This window comes from Arachis duranensis, chromosome 8 (genome assembly GCF_000817695.3).
Source record: "Arachis duranensis cultivar V14167 chromosome 8, aradu.V14167.gnm2.J7QH, whole genome shotgun sequence".
Classification (NCBI taxonomy): Eukaryota; Viridiplantae; Streptophyta; class Magnoliopsida; order Fabales; family Fabaceae; genus Arachis; species Arachis duranensis.
In genome coordinates, this window is record NC_029779.3 from 34257588 (window position 1) to 34281585 (window position 23998).

The 23998-nt window shown below is 31.3% G+C and overlaps 2 protein-coding genes across 7 annotated transcripts; both read left to right on the plus strand.

Moving 5' to 3' along the window:
- Positions 1-1478: 1478 nt before the first annotated feature.
- On the plus strand, positions 1479-6770 carry LOC107462394 (disease resistance protein Roq1-like). Of its 5 annotated transcripts, none has more exons than XM_052252885.1 (6): positions 1479-2481; positions 2650-3775; positions 3911-4059; positions 4153-4180; positions 5116-5997; positions 6440-6770. In XM_052252885.1, exons 1-5 carry the CDS (start codon positions 1547-1549, stop codon positions 5893-5895), a joined length of 3018 nt encoding a protein of 1005 aa, XP_052108845.1. In that variant the 5' UTR covers positions 1479-1546; the 3' UTR covers positions 5896-5997; positions 6440-6770. The 5 variants fall into 5 exon arrangements, with proteins under 5 accessions (XP_052108845.1, XP_020985079.1, XP_015936444.1 ...); XM_021129420.2 differs by having other exon boundaries at positions 1479-1661; positions 1746-2481; positions 3911-4180; positions 5098-5997; XM_016080958.3 differs by having other exon boundaries at positions 3911-4180; positions 5098-5997.
- Positions 6771-8531: 1761 nt separating this feature from the next.
- LOC107462392 (disease resistance protein RPV1-like) lies at positions 8532-18001 on the plus strand. Of its 2 annotated transcripts, none has more exons than XM_021129421.2 (7): positions 8532-8891; positions 10634-11137; positions 11300-12398; positions 13053-13436; positions 15920-16837; positions 16929-17668; positions 17779-18001. In XM_021129421.2, exons 2-6 carry the CDS (start codon positions 10659-10661, stop codon positions 17625-17627), a joined length of 3579 nt encoding a protein of 1192 aa, XP_020985080.2. In that variant the 5' UTR covers positions 8532-8891; positions 10634-10658; the 3' UTR covers positions 17628-17668; positions 17779-18001. The 2 variants fall into 2 exon arrangements, with proteins under 2 accessions (XP_020985080.2, XP_020985081.2); XM_021129422.2 differs by having other exon boundaries at positions 17790-18001.
- Positions 18002-23998: the final 5997 nt, after the last annotated feature.

The window sequence follows — 23998 nt, forward strand, 5'->3', positions numbered from 1 at the left end:
AAATAAAATAAAAAATATTAGTAATTTAATTTTTCTATGTTTTATATAATTATATTATATATACTAAAAATTAATTATCTTATAAAATATATATTAAACTATAAAATATAATAATATAAATATACATATATACATTAAGACAGATTTGGTGGATAATTTTAGGCATATACATGATATTTTTTTATATTTTGTTAATTAAATTTACTGTTCTAATTTTATAAAAAGTTCCATGGTTCTATCACAATTGAAAACATAGAAATCATGGTAGGGTGGTTATCAATTCGTTGAAGACTGAAGAGTAATATTTTTACTAAATTTTCGAGGTGATTTTTTATTTTCAGGATTTTTACTATTTTAATTTTTAAATTTAAAATTTATTATATTAATTCCAAAATTCAGTTAGACATTATATGAATTTTTAGGCACTTTCTAATATTCAATCAGCAAATAAAGTATTGAGTTGGTTCTAACTTATTACATTAGATGCAAAGCTAAACAATATTGTTTTATTTTAGCGGTCAAACAAAATAAAAACAAAAAAACAGAAAAATTTATATAATGTACAAATTATTTTATTTAATTCTTATTATCCAAAATAATCTCACTTTTTATTTGATTATGCGCCAAAATAAAACCACATCATTTAATCGTATATCTAACATAACAAGTTAGAACTAGTTTAACATTTTATTCACTCAATGGTAATGAAAAAAAAAATCCAAAAATAAATGCGGTGTCTAAAGCTGAATCTCAGATCCAGTATAATAAATTTTAAATTTGATAACTAAAATAATGAAAAACGTGAATCTCAGAATCACTTTAGGAGTTTAGAAACTTAGTAGTAATATTTTATAATAAAAATAAAATGGGAGTCACTCAAAGATGCTTAAAATGTCTTTTTTAAAAATATTTTTTAGTAATTAAAATTCAATATATAATTAATAAATTATGTTATTTTTTTAAAATTAGATCAAATAAATTGATTTGGCCAAAACATTAGTAAATTAAATTTTAAACTAGTCTAAATTAATATTTTTTATAAAAAATAACTACAATTAAAATTAAAAATATTTTAGTTATTTTATATAATAAAATTATTATAGTTATTTTTATAAAAAAATATTAATTTAGAATAATTTAATATTTAATTTACTGATTTTTTAATCAAATTAATTTATCAAATTTAATTTTAATAAAAATAATATAATTTAATTAAGAGAAAGTATAGGGAACCAATAGAATATCTCGGATGGTTATTCTGGATAGTATAGGTGATGTTTATTTTATAACTCAATAGCCCATTGTATACATTATATACTTAAACCGTTGGCTCCCTAACACTACCCTTTAATTAATTATATATATTAAATTTAATTATTAAAAAATATCTTAAAAAAAAAAGACGATTTTAAAATGTTCTTCCATATATCCTCCAAAATAAAATATTGTCCGCCATCCCCATACTCTCCAAGCCAGAAAATACAAGAGCACCAGCCGGTCCTGCTAGACCATTGACGTTGACTTTTTTTTTATTTTTAAAAGTTCAATGAGTTTTAGTCCGGTGATTGTTCCTCGCTTAACTGGACCAAATTCCACTCATCCCCCATCAATGATCATCATAGTCTGTAGAATAGCAGAGAAAATGAGCTCAAAATATTCAGGTGACATATCATCAGATTTGGGTAATTGGTTACCTTTAGTTAGCTCTTTCATAGCAGGTATGATTTTGAGTCTATTAATATCAGACAGGTTATCCACTTGGAAATCCTCACTGGAAAGCAAGATTTGGACTCTGGCGGGTCAGTTGGGACATCGAGATGGAGCTTCTGCTCCTCCCCTGGAATCCGACAACGTCCATGGTGACCAGCAAGTTATAACTTCCACCCTGAGCGACGACGAAGATTCATCTTCCTATCATTCTGTGGATTCAAACATCAGCGAAGTCAGTTCTTTATGCGAGGAAGATACTCCTCCCGTTCATTCTCTGGATTCAAACAACAGCGAAGAATGCGTGGATTCCCATAAACAGGTCTATAGATACGATGTGTTCCTAAGCTTCCGTGGTCCCGACGTCCGCAACACTTTCGTTGATCATCTTTTCGAACGTCTCGAAAGAAGAGGCATTTTCACGTTCAAGGATAATGTAAGGCTCAAGAAAGGAAAACGCATTAAAGCCGAGCTAATGGATGCAATTAGAGATTCAAGGCTTGCTATTGTAGTCTTCTCTAGCACATACCCGACCTCCACATGGTGTCTCGATGAAATGTCCACGATAGCTGATCTCCACCGACAAAATAAACAAATTGTTGTCCCAGTTTTCTATGACGTTCCTTCTTCTGATGTTGGAAGTCAAACGGGCCCGTACGAAGTCCACTTCAATTCAGAGCGATTCAGGAAATTTTCCAATAGGGTTGCCCGATGGAAGGTTGATATGAAGTATTTGGCTAAAGTATGCGGGTTCTCTATTGTAGACTCGAACAGGTATGTACCCAAAACGACCTTTTCTTGTTTCTAAATTCTCTTAGTGTTTCATGGTCAATTGGTCGTTCTTGTTAGGCAAACTATATATTTTTACCAAAATAAGTCATAATCCTATATATTTTTCGTTATGCCTGTTTCACGGACGTGATTTTTCCTCCCCTTTTTCAGACCTGAGACTACACACCTGGAAGAGATTACTAGTTTTGTGGCAAAGGAATTGAATCATAGATTCACATTACTTGCCAGTGATCTAATTGGGATACAGCCCCGAGTAGCAGAGCTCGAAAGACGACTCAACTTGACATCAGGGAATGTTGCTTTTCAAATTCTTGAAATTTGGGGCATGAGCGGCATAGGAAAGACAGTTCTTGCCATGATCTTGTACGATAGAATATCTCATCAATTTGATGCTTGTTGTTTTATTCAGGGCGTAAACGGTATTTATACAAGGCATGCCAATGCCTGCGAGACTGCTACTACAAACGTTCAAAAACAAATTCTTCGTCAACTGTTTCAGGAACAAGTTGAGTCTGATGATCCTGCCGAAATAGCCAAGATGCTACAAAATAGACTGTGTAACCGAAATCTTCCTAAAAGGGTTCTTATAGTTCTTGACGATGTTGGTGATCCAAAACAATGGGATGATTTGGGTATAGTTCCTGACTCACTTGGGTTAGGAAGCAGAGTTGTCATAACTACTAGATTTCAGCATATTCTCAATGTGAATACAGCGTATGAAATTCACGAGGTTCAACTATTGAATGATGATGAAGCTCTTGAACTTTTTCAAAGAAAAGCCTTCAAAATTGATTGTCATAGCCTGGCTATCAGTGATGTATCTCGTAGGATAATAGAATATGCTCAATGTCTTCCTTCAGCAATTATAAAACTGGGTTACTACTTCAATCAAAAAGCTGAAGCACATTGGGAAAGATGCTTCCAGAGATGGAGAGAATATCCAGAAGAAAAATATATGAACTCTCTGCAGGAAAAAGATTACGAAGTTCTGAATGAAGATGAGAAGATGATCTTTCTAGATATAGCTTGTTTCTTTAAGGGAAAAAACAAGAAGTATGTGGAGCACATTCTAGGGAGTAGAATATCGGATCCCCACCTTGCAATTCAAGAGATCCGGAAGAAATCTCTCATAAAAATTAGGAATCACGAAATTCATATGCATCAAATATTACAAGATTTGGGCAAAAAAATTGTTCGGGGCAATAATAAAGACGAGCCAAAATGCTGGTCTAGATTGTGGAATGCAGAGGATTTCCAAGAAGTCTTGATAGATATGGTAACAAGTCATCGCGAAATTCATTTTATGATTTTTGTGTTTCTACAATGTTATTTTGTGATTGATTTTTAATGTACATATAACATTTTTGTACTTTTATCATACAAAAATGGTAACAGCTTAAGATCTTTTCAGGAAGGAAACAAAGTTCAGGCCATAGTTTTGGATGAAGATGTCTCCAAATACATGAAAATTGGCGGATTGTCAGAACTGAGGGATCTTAGACTGTTGATATTACATCATCATAAGAGCTCCTCAGAAAAGCTCACTTTTCGTTTCAATAAGTTATGCTATCTTTCATGGCATGGTTTCTCTTACACTTCTTTGTCACTATGCATATGGTCTAATCTTGCTGAATTGAATTTACCTAATAGCAGCATCGGACGACTATGGGAAGGCAGCCAGGTAATATGATTGTATTATTATTTCCAAACTTTAGAAAGTGAACCATGGTGTTGGCCCGTGCTGAAGGGCCTTGAGTTTGTTAAGCATACGGTCTTTTGATTTCAGAATTTAGTAAATTTTACTCGGGTGTTTGACTCTGCTTTGGAAGATTATTCCCAGAACAAAAATGTTACTCGTATACTAAAATTACTCACTAAAATCAGCTATCAATGTATTTTTGTATAAATATATGTGTAATTTAATTTATTTTCAACATATATTTATATTTCATGTATTTTATACCGGTAACTGATTTTGATGTACATGTAACATCATTCTTCACAAAATGAAAATTTTAAGTTTTTAACTGCTTCATTTTGCCTGGCCACCTTCACTGTTGAATGTTAAAATAACTTTTTAGTGAATTGATTCATTGACATTATCGTGACTACTAGTTGTTAAACGGGATAAACCTACAAAATTCCTTCGATAATAATGTCAAAAAAAAAAGTCCACAAATATTTTTACCTGAAATTATAAATGCATGCCTTTATTTTTTTATTAACGGTGGGGTTAAAGACCATATAAAAGCCTTTTTCTTACTATTTTCTTTTGACATTTGAGATTTATTGAATATTTGAAAGTTTTAGAAAAAAAGAGTAATGTTATAGCCAATATAACAAAAAAATTTATTATTTTTGGTCAAATGTTGGCTAACATTTTATACCATGAGTATTAAATTTTAAATACTAAACATTAAATTTTAAATCCTAATAATATAAAAATAAGATGTTTGTTAAAAATATTAGTTAATATTAATAAAAAGTATTGATTCTAATATTAAAAAAACAGATTTAGTTGTTTACTTGTTTTAAAAGTCTTAATAATTTTACTGAATTTCCAGCTAGAATTGACAACTAAATCTGATATGTTTGTAGTCAATTCTTTCCTCACAGGCAATTCCAAATCTAAAAAGGATGAATCTGAGGAACTCGAGAGATCTTGTAATCACTCCAAATTTTGCATGCTGCCAAGGACTTGTGCGGCTGGATCTTACAGGATGCATAAACCTAACTGAAGTCCATGATTCAATCGGACTTCTCAGAGAGCTTAATTACTTGAGTTTGCGAGAATGTAGCAGTCTATCCCTTCTTGATTTCGGCCCTAATTGCCAGTTAAGTTCCCTAAGAACTCTACTGCTCTCTGGCTGCACCAACCTCCAACAAACACCAGATTTCACAGAACTTTCAAATCTTAGGTACCTTGATCTTGAGCGATGCACAAGTTTGTCCACAATGCATGAGTCTATTGGTACTCTTGCAACGCTTAAGTACTTGAGTCTGAGAGGCTGCAAAAATCTTGTTCATGCACCTTACATTCTCAATGGCAACTCATCCCTCCTAATTCTTGATTTGAGCGGTTGCATGATGATAACCAACCTTCCCCGCTGCAGACGAAAATTTGCGCCTTCCTCCTGCCTGGAATCTTTGATGTTTTTGAGTCCTGTCTTCCTTGAGCCACAAAGAATTCTTGATTTTGTTGGAGAGTTGATGTTTTTCGATGGGGAGTGGATTTGTTCTAAGCTAGCATATTTAAACTTGGCGCACTGTCATGAGCTTAGAAGATTTCCCGAGGCTTCATTTCATGGTCTTCATGAGATGAAAGGCACTTTAGAACGGTATCCACAACTTTCAGTCATTGGTCAAGATTATATATTTTCAGCTTCTACTGTGTGAGTGGCACTTGATGTAAGAGGTAAAACACTATATGAAAGAGGCCTGGGCGGAAGAAAACAACTACTCCAATTTATTGGTCTGTGCACATCTCTTCTTTTTCAGGTAATTATCCTTCTTTTAAGTACTCATAATGATTTATTGCATATTAGAAACTAAGGAGAGTATTTGTACTTGGCCACAGTTAGAACTTAGAACCTAGAAGCCGATGACAGTTAACTTAGCTATACTTGGAAGTTAGTTACACTGATAGTTACTTTTCTGTTTTTCTGTTTTGCTGAGTTGATGCAAGTTGCAACCACTCTCTTTATATATATACGAGTTTTGTGATCAATTAAATTAATCATCATTTTCCCCTGGTTCTCTTTCACTATCATTGCTATCTCTCCAATAAGAATTTCTCATGAAGAAATCCAAACTTCAGAATCTTACATCAGCAACAACGAAACATTCTCAATTTCTCATCCTGTGTTATCTTTGATTTCAGTTTAAAAAAAAAATTCACTAAAAAAAATTTGATTGTTTAGAAACTTAATTCAATTTAAAGGGATTTCATTGGATAAAAGATGAAGGAAAAGGTGTTTGGGAACAGAGGACAGAGCCACAGAGGTACGACCAGAATAAAAGGTCACGGCCAAGAAGGAGTGGTTCAGACTTCAGAGAAATAGATATGTCCCAAGAATTGAAGAACTGGTACACTTTATGGAACAAGTGGCTGCAGTTACTGGAACAGGTATAGAATGAAGCAAGAATTATTTCTATTATTATGAACTGCCACTAAAATAGGAAAATGTGAAGAAAGAAATGAGAAGTGGAAGTGTGGAACATCTATTAGAAATGAATATAGAAGGAAAGAAATTATCAACTTGAGCTACTGAAGATTATTCGAGTTTTATGTAATTCGAGTATACTTAAAAATTAGAATAATTGTTTTGTTCTTATGATAGGTGCTTTGATTTGGATGGCATAATGCCTCTGGTGGGTTCTTTGAATTGTATTTGTTTGTCCAATTTGAGACTGTAGGTGAGTCTAGCTAAATCATTAAACTATTGAAAAAGATAAAAACTCAGGTAAAGTCGAATTCACGTTAAGTTGATATCTCAAAGCCTTAGATGAAGTTGATATCTCAATATTAATTTCACGTGAAATTGATTGCATTTGAGTTTCCACCATTAAAAAAAATACAATTCAATTTATAAATTAAAAATATCTAGATTAAAATAAAAATTATAAATTTGCTATAATTTTTTCAAGTGATGGCGCCAAAATTGATTCTAGAGCATTAAAAAAAAACAAAGGAGGATTTCTTTTAAAAATAAATAAAATAAAATATAAGTATTCATTAATGTGAATAGAACTACAGATAAGATTATTTGGTCCCACAGAATAATGGAAATAAAATTTGCCAACAAAATGAATTCAAGTCAACTTTTGATATCCTAAATTTGACTTTTGAGAGAAAACTTAAATGAAATAAAATTAATAATAGAAATACAACAAAAAGTAATAATACTCATTTATCTATATCATAGACAAAAAAAAATAACAACAATATTTTTTTAGTATCTACTATTCTACTCAAATAGAGATGTTACAAATATTTTTTTATAAAAATATTTGTTTTAAAACTTAAAAGTATGATTTGTTTGTTTAGCTATATTTTAAATAAAAGTAACACTTTTATAATATATTAAAATTAAATCTTATAATTTTTTTTTAAAGTTAAGAGGGAACTCAAACTCTAAAAAAATATGAGAATAAAAAAAATATTTTTACATTAAGATAATTATAAAAGGAGCCACTCAGATAAAGACGCTTAAAATGTCTTTTTTTTAAAGATATTTTTCAATAATTAAAATTCATTACATATAATTGATTAAATCATGTTATTTTTATCAAAATTAGATCGAACAAATTGATTTTAGCCAAAAAATCAGTGAATTACACTTTGAACTGGTCTAAATTAATATTTTTTAATATAAAAAATGACTACAATATCTATTCTATTATAAAAAATAACTAAAATACTCATTATTATTATTATTATATAAATTTTGAGAACCGAAAATCCTAATTCTTCTCTTATCTCTGTACTATTATAGAATTAGGATTTAGGGTTCTTAAAATTAAAAGAAAAAAAAAATATATATATATAGAAATATTTTAGTCATTTTCTATAATAGAGTTATTGTAGTTATTTCTATAAAAGAGAATATTAATTTAGTCAATTCAAAATTTGGTTTACTGATTTTTCGGCTAAATCAATTTATCTGATCTAATTTTGACAAAAATAACACGATTTATTTAATTAATTATATATATTAAATTTTAATTACTAAAAATCATCTTTTAAAAAAGATGTTTTAAGCGTCTTTATACGAGTAACTCCTAATTATAAAATCTTCAATCTACTGTGTAGTATCCACCAATGTTCTGGAAACCAGTTCGAACCGGCCGGTCGAACCGGGAACCGTTAGCAAATACGGTTCGAACAAAAGGTAAAACCGCTAAATTTAAAAACCTTTGTTAAACCGCTGAACCGGCCGAGAACCGGTCGGTCAAACCGAACCGTGACCCGGCCGGTTTTTAAAATTTTGTCAAAAACGCTGCGTTTTGCCCACAAATCCAAAAATGAACCCTAGCCTTTCAGTTTTCAGTCTTCACCCAACTGTCGAGCCTCCACCCTCCACCCTCCACTCTCATCTCTCGCACTCAGTTCCCACGCCTCGAGTCTCCACCTTGAGCTTCCGGTGCAACCTCCGTCCAGCCACCGCAGCCGTCGCAAGTTCCGTGGAAGTCACTCACCGTCGCAAGTTCTTTGGAGATTCGCACAGCCCTTTCCATCGAGAAGTCATCCGTGGAAATCGCAGCCACTGCCACCACTCCTTGTCGTCGCGAGTGTCTTCCTGCTGGCGCCTGCTCTGTTTTACCCTTCCACCCCAGTCACTGTCCCTGTCGCCGCCAGCTCTACATTCTTCCCTGTCTTCCACTAACCCTAGGTATAAATCTAATTTGTTGTAATAATAATTATTGAAGTATGATTAATTCTTGGTTCTAACTTCTAAACCTTGCTGTTATTACTTGAAGTATGATTAATTGTTGCTTCTACATTCATCATTTCATTCAGCAACACCATTCGTATACAGACCGGGTCAACACCCATTTGAAGCATTATTAAATGATTTTCATTTTGTGATTGATCTTTCCGTGTTGATGTGTGTATATGTGAGGACTATTTCACACAAAAAAATATTAGTTGTTGAAGGATCTCACTGGAAAATAAACTTGTGTGGCCATTCATTGACACATTATTGCACAGAGGAAAATCTATTGTTGAAGGATCTCACATGTTTGGTTCTTAGGGAAGAAGATTTTGAAGATAACAACTTCTTTATGTGGATTTGGCTGAAGAAGTTTTCTAATATTGTTTAATTTTGAGTAGTATTTGATTGTTGTTAATTTGAAACTGACTTGAAGCAATTGTAAGTATTATGTTAGCATCAATGACATTGTTTATATGTTTATATCATTAATGTTACTCTCATTGTTGATTTCATAGTGCAAAAAATGTTCATTTATGTCTGATTCTGTATGCTATATTGGGCGTGTTCAGGTTTTTACATGTGTTGGACTTACAATAAAAAAAAAATCTGTCACATATAATATAATCATTATAGAGCAGGTCCAAGAAACCAAAAAAGATAATTATATATAATGTTCACAAGAATGAAAATTTCAATTTGTGCAGAATCTATTACTCTGTTACAGTAATACATTATATTTAGGATGTTGTTAGCATTAGTATTAAGTCACACTAGCAAGATTAATTGTTTGGATGTTGTTTGTTGAATTTGATTTTTGATGCTTTTTAATGTTGAATTTGATTGATTCTGTGAATATTTAGACACCCTTTTATTTATGATTCATGGAATTGAGAATTGGATTGTTTGGTACTACTCTATATGTATACTTGTTCTATGTCTTGGTGCTGAGTTTCACAAATATTCTCAATTACTTAGAGCTATGGTTTCCTTCTTGAATGGAATTTTATTTTTCCAAAAGAAATCATAGAGGATTAGGATTGTGGATTCTTTAATTGAGTGATGAATGTAAAGCTGAATATGATGATGACAAAAGTGCTTGAAAACATATATTTTAAGAGTTTAAAAAAACTTTTGAGTTTGTAAATTGATAAGATCATATAGTTTTGGTATGTTTATTTATATTTTATTTATTATTTTATTAGAAAACGGTTTTTTCGGTTCAACTACAGTTAAACCGGTTAAACCTGTAAATCAGTAAACCAGTAACTAGAACGGTTCGATGATCGGTTCGGTTTTCAGAACCTGCGGTTCGATGACCGGTTCGGTTTTCAGAACCTTGGTATCCACCTATTTTGTTTTCCTATAAAATTCTTGGTCGTACACGGTCTTGTTTTGTTTTGATTTGCATATTCGATTTTTTCAAGGAGTGGTCATTAAGAACGCTTAATGCATGGTGCATGCGTTCCAATTTTCGATCCAAGAAGGCAAGAGCTAGCCAAGAGCCTTTCCCCAATTCTTGTGTTGTCCACATTTCAATGTTTAGGCGACATTCACAAAGTCAACCCAGTTGACTTGCTCTGTCCACGAAATTCAAAAAGTAACCTGTCGCTATTTCATTCATTTGCATTGTTTTTTACATCTCTTGCTCTAGTCTAAAACGCTATCATTTCTCCATCACTGCTTGCTTCATTGCCAAGTGAACCTCACATCACCTCTCATCCGATGGAAAGAATCAGCACCGCACCGCCTCAGCGAATTTGCAAATACGACGTTTTCATCAGTTTCAGGGGTGCAGACACCCGCAACACCTTCGTCGATCATCTCTACAATCACCTCATCCGAAAAGGTATCTTCATCTTCAAGGATGACAAGACGCTGGAGCAAGGTCAACCCATTTCATCTCAGCTGATGCAGGCAATTAGGGATTCACGGGTTTCCATTGTTGTCTTCTCAAAGGAGTACCCCACTTCCACTTGGTGTTTAGATGAAATGGCTGCTATTGTTGACTGCCAGAGAGAGTTCAATCAAGCTATCTTGCCAGTTTTCTATGATGTGGATCCTTCTCATGTGCGCAAACAGAACGGTGTGTACCACGATGCTTTTATTTCCCATTCACAGAGACAACAGCTAAATAAGGTCCGTCGCTGGAAGAGTGCTATGACGACTTTGGCAAATTCTGTTGGTTGGGATGTTAGAAATAAGTACGTATACTACCACACAAACCATTCTTATTAATTTTTCTTTTCCATCGTTGTGCATGTACTTATTAATCGATCAAGTTTGGATAGGCTAGAAATCTAATTTATATTAGTTCCGTTATGTTCTTACTTCTCATCAGTATTATATTTTTGTTTCTATTTCAGGCCAGAGTTCAAAGAGGTTGAAAATATTGTTCAGAAAATAGTGAAAACATTGAATCATAAATTCTCTGGGTTTGCTGATGACTTGATTGGGATGCAACCTCGTGTGGAAGAATTGGAAAAGCTTCTCAAGTTAAGATCAGAGGATGATGGCTTTCGAGTTTTAGGATTATGGGGGATGGGCGGTATAGGAAAGACAACTCATGCTACTGCCTTATATGATAGAATCTCTTATCAATTTGATGCTTCTTGTTTTGTGGAGAATGTGAGCAAACTTTACAAGGATGGTGGTGCTATGGCCATACAAAAACAAATTCTTCGCCAAGCTTTGGAGGTAAAAAGATTAGATACTAAAAGTCCTTCTGAGATATCTGGGATTATAATAAATAGGCTACACAGTATAAAGGTCCTTATTGTGTTGGACAATGTTGATCACCTAAAGCAATTGGAAGAGTTGGCTATCAATCCTAAATTACTTTGTGAAGGGAGTAGAATAATCATAACCACCAGGGATGAGCATATTTTAAAAGCGTATGGAGCGGATGAAGTTCACAATGTTCCCCTATTGAGTGATAAAGAAGCTTATGAACTGTTTAGTAGAAAAGCCTTCAAGAGAGAGGGTCCAAGCAACAATTGTGAGGAGCTGATTCCTGAAGTACTTGAATACGCTCAAAGACATCCACTGACAATTAGAGTGGTGGGTTCTTTCTTGTGTTCCCGCAATGCTACCCAATGGAAAGATGCTTTGGATAGATTAAGGAATAATCTAGAAGACGAAATTGCAAATGTGCTTCGGATAAGTTATGAGGGGCTACAATTTGAGGAGAAAGAAATATTTCTACACATTGCTTGTTTTTTCAGAGGGGAGAGGGAGGATTATGTAAAGCGAATACTAGATTCTCTTGGATTATATCCTCATATTGGAATTTCAGTTATTGCGGAAAAATCACTCATAACCATTAGAAACCAAGAAATTCATATGCACGAAATGCTGCAAGAGTTGGGAAAGAAAATTGTTCGGGAGAAATATCCTCAAGAACCTGGATCATGGAGTAGGATATGGAGTTACAAGGATTTCCATCATGTCTTGATGTCAGAAACGGTAATGCGTCACCCCGTGAAAATTAAAATTTTCTAATGAAACTAAGTGATTGAACATATATATGCCGATGATCCGGTTTTCTTTTTTCTGTTTAATTACTTTGAAACTTTTTATGTTTTTGTTAAACTTTCAATTAAATTCTTGCAGTTTTGCAATTAGACTTTTATAACATAAATTTATTTTTAATTAAGTTCTTACTTGTTATTTGAAAAAAAGAAAATATAGGTAAATAACTCTTAATCAATCAAATTTAAACAACTGTAGTTAATAATTATTAATTTTATATTTTCTTATAAATAAAATTTAAATAATCACTAATTAATAACAATTAATTATTATGGAGAATAGTTCGATAATGTTTGTTAATTTGTTTTTAGTTAGTTCTTTGTTGGTTGTCTAACGAAATTGTTTAAAAAATTAATAAATATTCTTAGAATATTAATTTTTTTTAATTTGAAATAAAATATTCTAAAGATATTTATTATCATAACACAATTGTAAAGAGGAACCAAATTAAATTTTTTTATTAAATATAGAAATGCCATTTCAAATTTTAAATTACAGAGATACTTGTGTGCAAATTTGTCAAAACTACAAAATTAAACATTTTTAAAGTACTTCCATTGTTGTTTACTAAAAATTCATGTTTGTCAGGGAACAAATGAGATTAAAGCCATAGTTGTTGATATAAAAGAGGATATCAGCGATTGCAATCAGATGGTTGAAGGGTTGGCCAAAATGAAGGATCTCAAGATGCTCATTGTACATCAAAAGAACAACCATTCAGAAAGTAGACTCAAATCTCTTTCTAGTTGTATGAAGCATTATCTTTCATCGCATGGTTATTCTTTCCCTTCTTTGCCATCACTGTTTCACCCTTCAGAAAGTAAACTCAAATGTCTTTCTAGTTGTCTGAAGTATCTTTCATGGCATGGTTACCCTTTTCCTTCTTTGCCATCAGTGTTTCACCCTTCAGAATGTCTCGTTGAAATGAATTTGTCTGGTAGCAGTATCAAAAGCCTATGGGAAGGCCGCAAGGTATTATTAGACTATTAGTCTTTTTCTTTCTCTTTTTTCCTGCATAAGACACAATTGCAGAAGTAAAGCATCATTAATTAACGAAAGAAAATAGTCACCAAAAAATTAACGAAAGAAAAATAATAATCAGACCTAGATTCAAATTTTATTTTGAATTTTAAAAATTCAATTTTATATGTAAGTCCCTAAACATACACAATGCAAATTATTTACATTAGGCAATTACTTAATTTAATAGGATTTAGGAAATAAATATATTGTTATTTTTTAATTGATAATATCACTTCTATATTATGAGTTTGTTTGAATACTATTAAATTGTTAGAAAAATATTTTTTTAATAAAAAGATATTTTTTATTTTATGTTTGACAATATTTTAATAATAAAAGTAAAAATACTAAAAAATTAAAAATATATATTTTTAAAAGTTATAATTTATATTTATTTTTAAAATAATTTTTACTTAAAAATATTTTTAACATAATAAATAAATAAAAAATACTTTTATATTATTGTAGTTAAATAAATTTATCAAATAAAAAAATATTTTTACATGAGATATCTAACATAAAATTATTTTTACTCTTTTAAAAATTTTTTTAAAAAGAACCATTTGAACAATTAAAAAAGACCTTTTTATGAGAAAGTCACCCAAACAAACTCATATGATATTCTCATAATAAACTTTTTTTTATTACCCTAAAAAATAAAATAATAAATATAAAGAATAATTAAAGAATTCTAAAAATTGATAATATCGCTCTCCTAATATTTAAACTTATAGAAAAATTATCAAGTATTCTAAAAATATTAATGTTTTAATAATTTTAATCGTTAAATAATTATATATATTTTATAATAAAATTAATGGTTAAAATTATGAAATAACAATATTTCTAAAATATCTAATAACCTCTAAAAATTATAACAAAATTTACTTATAAGTCATGAGGTGGCATGATTATAAAATGCTAACCAAACAAAATGGAATAGGCTTTTTATAGGTGGGATTTAATTGCCAAAAGGATTCATCTTTCCTTAATCAAGATTTAAACTTTTGAATTTTATTTTAGACGGGAAGAAATTTTAAATTTTGGCCCAGTTATTTCTCCTTTACAAGTCAATGACAAATTAAATACCATATTTAATGGTTAATACCTTGGTTGTGAGGAAAAAAACTTATGGTTCTATTTTCTTACGTTAAGGTAGAATTGATAAAAGTATTATTTTTTTAAGGTAGTTTATTAAAGTTAAATTTTAAAAGATAATTTTTTAATCATTGTAATTTATTAAACTAATAATAAATTACAATGATTAAGTACTATATTTTTAATAAGTATAAATAATAACAATTAAATTTAGTACTATATTTTTTAATTTTAATAAGAAAATTAATTTTAAAAAATATTTTTAAGTGTCTTTAAAAGTACTCAATTTTTTAAAAAATTATGAATGTAAGTACATAATATGTTTTATTTACTAAATATAAAACGAAGTATTTGTTATAGATTAAAAAACCCGTGTCCGTGTGTGATCTATTGTTCAGTTTAAAACTAATCCTTTCTTTTAAAATTGTAGTAAATCGTTATATTTGGAACGTAAGAATATTTTTTATTCAAATCAGGTTTATGAACAATGTCAAAAACATTTTTTAACGTTTTGTTTTTCAAAAATATTTTTTGAATACTAGAAATCCATAGTTGTTTATATTTATATATGTTTTTCACATGTTTAGTAGAATAATAAACTACAAAATAATTAAATTTTTTACAGCAGAATAATTAAACTTTAGTATTAGAGTAAATAATTAGTGTAAAACTACAACATTTTTATTTGGTATCTAATAATAGTCGTGTTGATTCTATAGATATCTATAAGCAATTTCTACCGTTGTTTGGGCCTTCACTAGCCCCAAATTAAAACGTTAGTCGTTTTACGCTAGTTTATTGTGATAAAAAGAATACGAGATTATTACTGAATTTGCTTATTCAATGTTAAAAATGAGTTTATGCACCACTATAGTATTTTGAATTCAATTATAAGAACCACTATAGTATAATTGGAATTTGAAAAACTAAATTAATAAGAGTCATGAATATAACAGAATATGGAAATTTATTATTAATATTTTTAGAAGTTCAAATTTCATTCTCCTAAATGAGTAAATGAAATTAAATTTCTTTATCCTACATGGGTAAATGTAACCAAATTTTATTTTCAAAATATATTTTAATTTGTAAAAAATATTTCCTTTACATTATAAGCAATTTTTTCTAACCACCCACTAAAGTTTTATTTAAACTAATGTGATTATGGCAAGAAAATAGTATAGTATTTTAAGCCTTATTATATATTAATGGTCGAAATTTTTTCTTTCTCCCTTAGAAGAATCGAAAATTTTGGCAGAAAACTGACTTGCTGATGAAGATTTTAAAGCTTTGATTTAACAAACTGACTCGCTGATCGTTGTTCTATTTCACAGACATTTTTTCGCCTAACAATATTAGATTTGAGCAACTCGAAAAAGCTTATGGAAACTCCAAATTTTGAATGGTGCACAAGTCTTAAGCGACTAGATCTTTCAGGATGCACAAACCTACAACATGTTCACCCTTCAATTGGCCTTCTTGCACGACTTGTCTACTTGAATTTGCGAAATTGTAGTAGTTTGGTTACCCTCTACTTTGGCGGTGATGAATGCAAGTTAAGTTCTCTCATAGTTCTACATCTCTCAGGCTGTACAAAATTGGAAACTACGCTAGATTTTTCAAGGATCTTAAATCTAGAATATCTTGATCTTGAACAATGTACAAGTTTGGCTAAGGTGCATGAATCTCTCTGGTCCCTTGGAAAACTTAGATCTTTGAGTTTGAGAGGTTGTCTAGGGCTGAAGGAGGGACCCAACGATATCAGTTGGATGACATCTCTTCAAACTCTAGATTTTCAGGGGTGCTCAAGGCTTTTGAAACTTCAGCTTATTTTGAACAAATATGAAAGATCCAAACTTCACCAAACTCTTGGCAAGTCCATCATTTCTCCTCGAATTTCGAAAGCTTTGACATTTCTAGATCTTGGCTTTTGCAATCTAGGGAAAGTCCCTGATACTATCGGGGAATTAAAGGGGTTAGAAAGACTGAATTTACAGGGTAACAAATTCAATAGTTTACCCAGTACCATTGAGAGTCTTTCCAGCCTAGCATATTTGAACTTGGAGCATTGCTTTAATCTTTCTTCATTGCCTACACTCCCATTTGTCAATAACTCATCAGGAGGACGATATTTTAAAACAATATCTGGATCAAGGAATCACGGTTCAGGACTATATATGCTTTACTGTCCCATAGTTGATATACAGCGTTGTCTAAATTGGGCATTTGTCTGGCTAACAAGATTAATTAAGGTGCGAAATTATATGCTATGCTAAGTCTATCACTACTTCCAAACAATCTCTATCTCACTGATATATCTTTGTGTGTTTCCTCTGGTACCAGCAACCTTGTCATTTCAGGTGTGGCTTTGACATTGTTATTCCTGGGAGTAGTATTCCATGGTGGTTCAATCGTTTATTTGTGGGTGGATCAACAATAAGGATAGTGGACTCTAATAATATGGATGACAATTGGATAGGCTTTACCTTTTGTGTAGCATTTTGTGTAACCGATCCTTCAGCGATTACTGGTTCTTCTCATAACCGGTTGTCCACGTCATTGCCGAGTCCATTTTATCTTTCTTTTGAAAGTGAACAGGCAGAAGAAACCTTCTGTATGCCATGCCGTTTAGACTTTAAAGGTGGGTCCCAACCTCCTAAGACCCAAAACTTAGAACATGTCTGGATTATCTATATTTCTCGGCCACACTGCCATTTTGTGAAAACAGGAGCCAATATCACATTTAAAGCCTGCCCAGGCATTGAGATGAGGAAATGGGGACTGCGCATGGTATTCAAGCAAGATATAGAAATAATTCAAAGAAACTCACAATATCAACTGGAAATCTCCATGTTTGTGTGTCCGTCTGAAATCCTACTTCAAGATCATGGGTTGGTTATTGAAGAAGTGCCTGAAAGCAACAACAGTAGCATTGGGCCTAAAGTCCAGCTTCCTTACAATTGGTATGTAACTGATGAGGAGGAAAAGGAGAATCTAGAAGCCAAAAGCAAAGAAATTAATCTCGCAAATATTGGCCTTTAAGTGAGGCCAACCACACACACTACAGGACCATCTTCCTTGAGGTAATTATCCTTCTTTTACTCATTTTTTATATGTTTGTTATTTTTTTTTCCTTTAATAGAAAGAGGATTCTTCAACAATCACTTATTCTTTTGCTTTGCCATTCTCCAAGCACATATGAAGATTGAAGAAGCAAAACAAGGCGGGAAAAATGGAAACTCTGTTGTTTTATTGTAAATTTGATGAGTCGTTCTTCGTATTACTGTTAGGTTTGTGGCTAACCCTAGCTAGTCCAATCATAAAAAAAAGTTGTATGGGAAGTTGAGAACTCTGAAAACGTGAGTGTTCTTATTCTGTATTTTGATGGTGAAAATTACCCATTTGTTATTGACTTATATCCCAATGCAACCATGACTCTCGTCATATTCATCTTGCTATATATATTGATGGTTGGATCAAATACTGAGCAAAATTAACCTCTTTTTGGTTCGACCTTATGTACTCTGTTTTCGTTATTTCATAGCTACTAGAAGTTGCCACATTTTGAGAGAAAGTGTACCTGCAAAAGTGATTTCTTTGTTGCTATTTTTGAATCAAATATTTGCAACAAAAAATGCTAAAGAACAATCAGAATTTTTTATTTTGTGTTATTAATTAACAATTAATGTTTAAAAATATATGATAAAATATGTTGTTAGATTATTAGATAAAAAAAACGAGACTAAAAGAATTAAGTTAATGGTTAAATCATAATAAAAAAAATAAAAATAATACTACACATTTAAGTTTTTTTATTAATTAAGTTCAACTAAATTGGTCTAACATAATAAAAAATAGTTATGACTAGTATTATTTTAAGTCTTATTGTTTAATTTGATTAGACTTTGATGGTAATCAGTTGCTAAGAGAAGGGGAGGTTGAATCTTAGCCCCTTTTTCTGAATATTATTTTCTGCCTTTTAAATTAGCCTCAGGAGATATTTCTATTTTTTTGTCTCATAACAAGTCAAGAGACATTTTTTTTCTGTCTCGTAACCGATTAGGAGATATTTTTCAATTTTGTCTCCAACGCAACAGAAAAAGAATAAGAGTATGAGAGAAAGAGAGAATCACACCCAGAAGTATCCTGGTTCAGCTGCTAAGTACAATGCAACCTACATCCAGTCTCTATCACAACAGTGACGGAATTTCACTATAATCATCAGATTACATACACCAATTCTTCCCTAGGAACTACCCATTCCTATCTGTGACAAGTCCAGATTCTATCCCCAAAACTGAACTTGACCTGGACACCTACCAAATTTTCAACCGCAAAGTGCTAATCCAACTTGTAAGAGAATCCCCACAGGATTATGAAACACAACATACAGATGTAAAAAAATTCTAAGACATCTATGACCTTTTCTTTAATTTTGCTCATTGTCTTTTTTCTCTCATTGGTTTTTTCTTACAAACCACACTCTATTTGCCTTTTTTCACCATGAGTCACAGACAGACAAAACTAAAAAAAAGAAAACAAGATAAAACCCATTGAAGGAGAAGAACTTCTGTTAGCTTAAGATAGCTATGAGAACGTTGTATTTATTCTCCTTGTCTCAACCCTTGACCGTTCACCCTTATTATAGAAGGGGAAGCTTCCAAGGTTGAAACTGGTTCAACCAAGCCACCAACACACAGCCGGTTCGGACAGAGGGAAGAGAGAGAGAAAACCGAAATCAAATCAACATGCATATACCTCTCTCAACCATTTTCATAAAGCTTCTTCAATCTGAACCTTTTATCTTGACTTTGGCCCCAACTATAAATTCCAACCCTTGATGATTCTTTGATCCTTGATAACTCATTCCTTTCCATATTTGCTTCTTCCTCTTCGTAGCTCCAGTAGCTACCTTTTCTCCTGGATGAACAAAAATGAAAATGAGCTTTAGCCACAGAGATCTTCTTCTCTGACTGAGACGGATCCTTCCTATTCTTGGCATGAAGATCTTGAAGCTTCTTCTTGAAATCTTGCCTTCTGATGAGTTTGGAAAACTCTTATTTAATTTTGATGATGAACAAACATTATTAAAATATTTAAATACAAAATTATTAATTTAATCCTAATTCATATATGCTTAATTAATAATTTTGTTGTGCAGATTTTATGCTGGGCCGAAACAAAAGAAAATTAACAAAGCCCAACTGTTGCAATTAAAGCTAGTTATAATTGGGCCAGAATAAATATTATTGTTGCAAGCCCAAACAAATGCTTTCTTGTGTGCTTTCCATGCTTGATCCGAAATCAATTTTATCAGGAAAGCAAATGTTATCTAAATGGGCCAGCTTTGATTATAATGTCACAAAGCCCAAATTAATTTGATTGAATCAGAATTTTATTGGGTCAGATTAAGCTTTATTGCAACATAGCCCAAATTCAATTTTGATGAATGTTTCCATGCATGACCGAACCCAAGAAGCAAAGAAAATTGGTTCATTGCCTCCAACGGATTCCATTCTTCACTTTGGATGGAATTCAAATTTGATTTAATGCATTGGAAACACAAGAAAGAGAGAGAAGATTGATTTGATGGCTATTATGACTATGCACGCCACTCTAAGGGAAGTAAAAGCAAGCTCTTAATGTGTTTAACCACTCTACATTGCTTTTCTTCAGATTCTTTATTTCTCTCTCATCTCTTTCTCTCTTCGGTTATTGCACAGGAAATATTGGCAGCCATGGAAGCAAAAAAGGAGCTATCAAAAGGAGAGAAAGCAAGCCTAAAGACCATCAAAATGATGGCAAGAAAACACACCAAAATAAAAGTGAGCTGTGGCTAAGATATTCACCAAATGTGGTTAGATTTGGTGGGATTGTCTTGAGCCTTTCATGCTCAAAAATGGAAGAAGAAGATTCGGCCAGCTAGAGGAGATTCTTGAAGCATGGCTTGTCTTTGATTCTGCTCAACCACCACAGGGAGTAGCTAGAGTGGCGAAGTGATGGTTGAAGGCAGGGATTGAAGCAGATGAAGTCATTATCATCATGAGGCATCAAGGGCCAGAAATCCATCTTGAAGAGGAAGCCAAGGATGGAGAGCCCGGATTGATGAAGGGTGATGATCAAGAAAGGACTAGAGGTAATTGCATGTTGGTTAATGCATGGTTATCTCTTCTCTCTCTGTGTGGCCGAACCGGTTCTGTGTTTGTTGAAGGAGGAAGAAGTTGGTTCGGTTTTGGCTTCAAGTGTGGAGGCTTTCCTCTTCTTTAAAAAGGGGGAACAACCACTGTTTGAAGCAAGGAGAAAATTTGAGAGTGCGAGGCACAGAGTTCTCAGAGCTACCTGAGCTAACAGTTTTTCTCTTCTCCTTCAATGTATTCTGTTTAGTTTTTCTGTTTAATTTTGTCATGTCTTGAGTCTCATGGAAAAAGGCAAACAAGTGAGGTTTGTATGAAAAAGCCATAGAGCGGAAAAAGGCAGAGAGTGCAAAATTAAAAGAAAAAATCATAGATGTCTTAGAGTTTCTTTGTTCATCTATGTTGTGTATCATGATTCTGTGGGAATCCTCTTGTAAGTTGGGTTAGCACTTTACAAGTTGTAATCAGATTGATTATAGTGAAATTCCATCATGTTTGTGATGGAGACTGGATGTAGGCTGCACTGCACTTAGCAAGCCGAACCAGGATATATCTGGGTGCAATCTTCTTCTCTTTCTACTCCATTTCTGTTTTCTACTACACAGGAGCAAAAGCCAGAATTATCTCGTGCCAAGTGACGAGACAAAACAAAAAGTCTCGTGGCAAGGGACGAGACAAAACAAAGATGCTCGTGTCAAGTGACGAGCAAAAACAGAAAAATCTTCTCTGAAGTTCAGCAAGTGTTAGCACCGAAAAAAGGGGGCTAAGATTCAACCCCCCCTTTCTCTTAGCCACTGAAACCATCACCTTCAATGGCAAAGATTTTAGCCACGCCATACTTCGGATCTTTTTTTTGCAAAGGCCATCATCAACCTAGCCTTTTTCTTTTTCAAAACTTCACTGTAATTTCTTTGATAACTTGCTCTTGTTTCCTTTCTCTGATTGAAGTGACAACGGAAAACAAGAGAGAAAAGAGAGAGAAGAGACAAAGCATTCAACGTAATATTAACTCAATTTTAATTCTATGTTATAGTTACCTATGCAAGCAATTAATCTATTTGAATTTTGAATTCCATTCCACAACGAGGAGTAGGTAATCGAACCATCTTTACTCCATTCTCTTCCTCTTCAATTCAGACTAAGGCTTGTTGGTCTAGTGAAAAAATTTGTTTACAAATATCTTGGCCCAATTATCTTTTGCTATCCACTTAAATGATTCAGCCATATTGTATGGATTAATATTGCACAAAGACTGATTACGTTTACATTATATTGGGCTTATATTGGTTTTTGGCCCAAATTGAAAACTTGTTTTAATTTTCTGTACACAGAACAGTATTCATCAGCCCAACAATTTGAAACAAATAATAATTTTATAATTTTTAATTAATATATTAATAATCTTTAATCATAAAAAATACAAATTTTTCAAATTCAACAGATTTAATTCATAAAAAGACTTAGATATATAGCATTATTCAAATAATAAATTCGATAATCTTAACATTTTTCATTTGCACTCTCACTTTTTGACACATAAATTTATACTCTTAATTACAAAAATGTTAAAAAAAAATTATTTATTATTCTTTGTTTTTAATCGAAGAATATTGTCTTTAGATCAATTTTAAATTTTGAAAGTGATATTCCTATTTTATATTAATTTCTATCTCATAATAAAAAAAAAGTCATATTAATAATAAAAAATTACATAAAGAGATAAACTGTAATTATTTTCGTATGAAAACTTAATTAATACGATTAATAATTATTATTATTATGTTTGAGACAAAAAGTAATAGGAACTTACTGTTGCTTAAATATTTGATAAATAAGAAAGAAAGAAACAAATACTATTACTATGAATCAATTTAAGTTGGTCAAATTGATTAGTTTATTTATCTACTTAAATAGATATCTTGTATATATAATAATTCATTAATCAATTATAGATTTTTAAATAAAGTTCAGATCCATAATAAATTAATTTTTAATCTATTGAATTAGAGATATTTTGAACAATAAAAAAATACTCTTATTATAAAAGTAGTAATCACTTAATTTTGATCTCAAAAAAATTCAAATGAAACATTTTACTTCGTAATAAACTTTTATTCAGAAAATAAAGAAACTGATTTTTTTAAATCAAATTTTTAATAAATTTTAGTATAAGATAATAAGAAAACCAATATACCCTATAGAAGCACTCATTCTAAAAAACTTTAGAAAACAAAATTTTATTAAAAAGTAAAATATCCTATCAAAATTTTGGGATCAATTTAAATTTAAAAAATATAAAGAAGACTGCGATGAGTAACTATTCTATTTAGCTTCTAAAATTTGAAGTCAGACTATAATCGTAATTTAAATTAGTCCCTAAATTTATATCTATTACTATTCCCGATGGCAAGTTAATTTGTTATGTTAGATAAAACGAAATGAGATCATTTTACATTGACATCTAATTTTTAATGAAATGACATCATTTCACATAAATGTTATTAAAATGTATCTCATTCTCACCACTGGTGATAATAAAGTAATATATATTTTATTCTATATTACTGTGAAACGACATCATTTATGTGAAAATTGAGTGTTAATATAAAAGAGGTCATTTTATTTTTTCTAATGTGACAAATAAATGTGTAAATGTGCAAATCATTTACTGAGAGAAAGAGAAAGAGAAAGTGAGAAACTGATGGATAAATGAATAACGCAACTTAAGATTATAAATTTAAAAAAGCATATATTCAAATAGATTTTTAAAAAATTTTACGTGAGACGTTTTTGTTTTTAAAAAAATAGTTCTTTCGCTACACTCTTAAAAATCTATTTGTTTAAATAAAAACGACGACTCTAAATTATAAAAGAATTTATATATTTTATTTTTGTAAAATTTAAAAATTTTAATATAATATTTTTTTAGACTAAAATATTGACACAATTTTTTTTAAAAATATATTTAAACATATACTTATTTAAAAATTAAATTCCGGTCAATTAAAATTTTGGAATTTGAGTTGGAATTCAAATATTAACTCCACCACAGTCATTGCCTCTAGCAAGATCGTTGACTTGTGACTGAGTCAATTAGTGTGAGTTTTCAATTTGATTCTTCTTCCCTTAGAACTTATTTGAAAATCTATAAATTAAAATTCATTCAATTTTTTTAATTTTAAAACAAATAAAAAATAACTTAAATTCCTTTAAAAATTTTAATTCTCACTTTTTTTTTTCTTATTTACAAATCAAACAAAAAATAATCTGATTTGGAAA

What these genes read in the sequence shown, in the direction of transcription:
- LOC107462394 (XM_016080958.3), top strand. Translation starts at nt 1,547, where the DNA reads ATGAGTTTTAGTCCGGTGATTGTTCCTCGCTTAACTGGACCAAATTCC. An exon ending in TCTATTGTAGACTCGAACAG is followed by an intron (nt 2,482 to 2,649) that starts GTATGTACCCAA and finishes CCCCTTTTTCAG; the next exon opens with ACCTGAGACTACACACCTGG. An exon ending in GACTATGGGAAGGCAGCCAG is followed by an intron (nt 4,181 to 5,097) that starts GTAATATGATTG and finishes ATATGTTTGTAG; the next exon opens with TCAATTCTTTCCTCACAGGC.
- LOC107462392 (XM_021129421.2), top strand. Translation starts at nt 10,659, where the DNA reads ATGGAAAGAATCAGCACCGCACCGCCTCAGCGAATTTGCAAATACGAC. An exon ending in GGTTGGGATGTTAGAAATAA is followed by an intron (nt 11,138 to 11,299) that starts GTACGTATACTA and finishes TTTCTATTTCAG; the next exon opens with GCCAGAGTTCAAAGAGGTTG. An exon ending in GCCTATGGGAAGGCCGCAAG is followed by an intron (nt 13,437 to 15,919) that starts GTATTATTAGAC and finishes TCTATTTCACAG; the next exon opens with ACATTTTTTCGCCTAACAAT.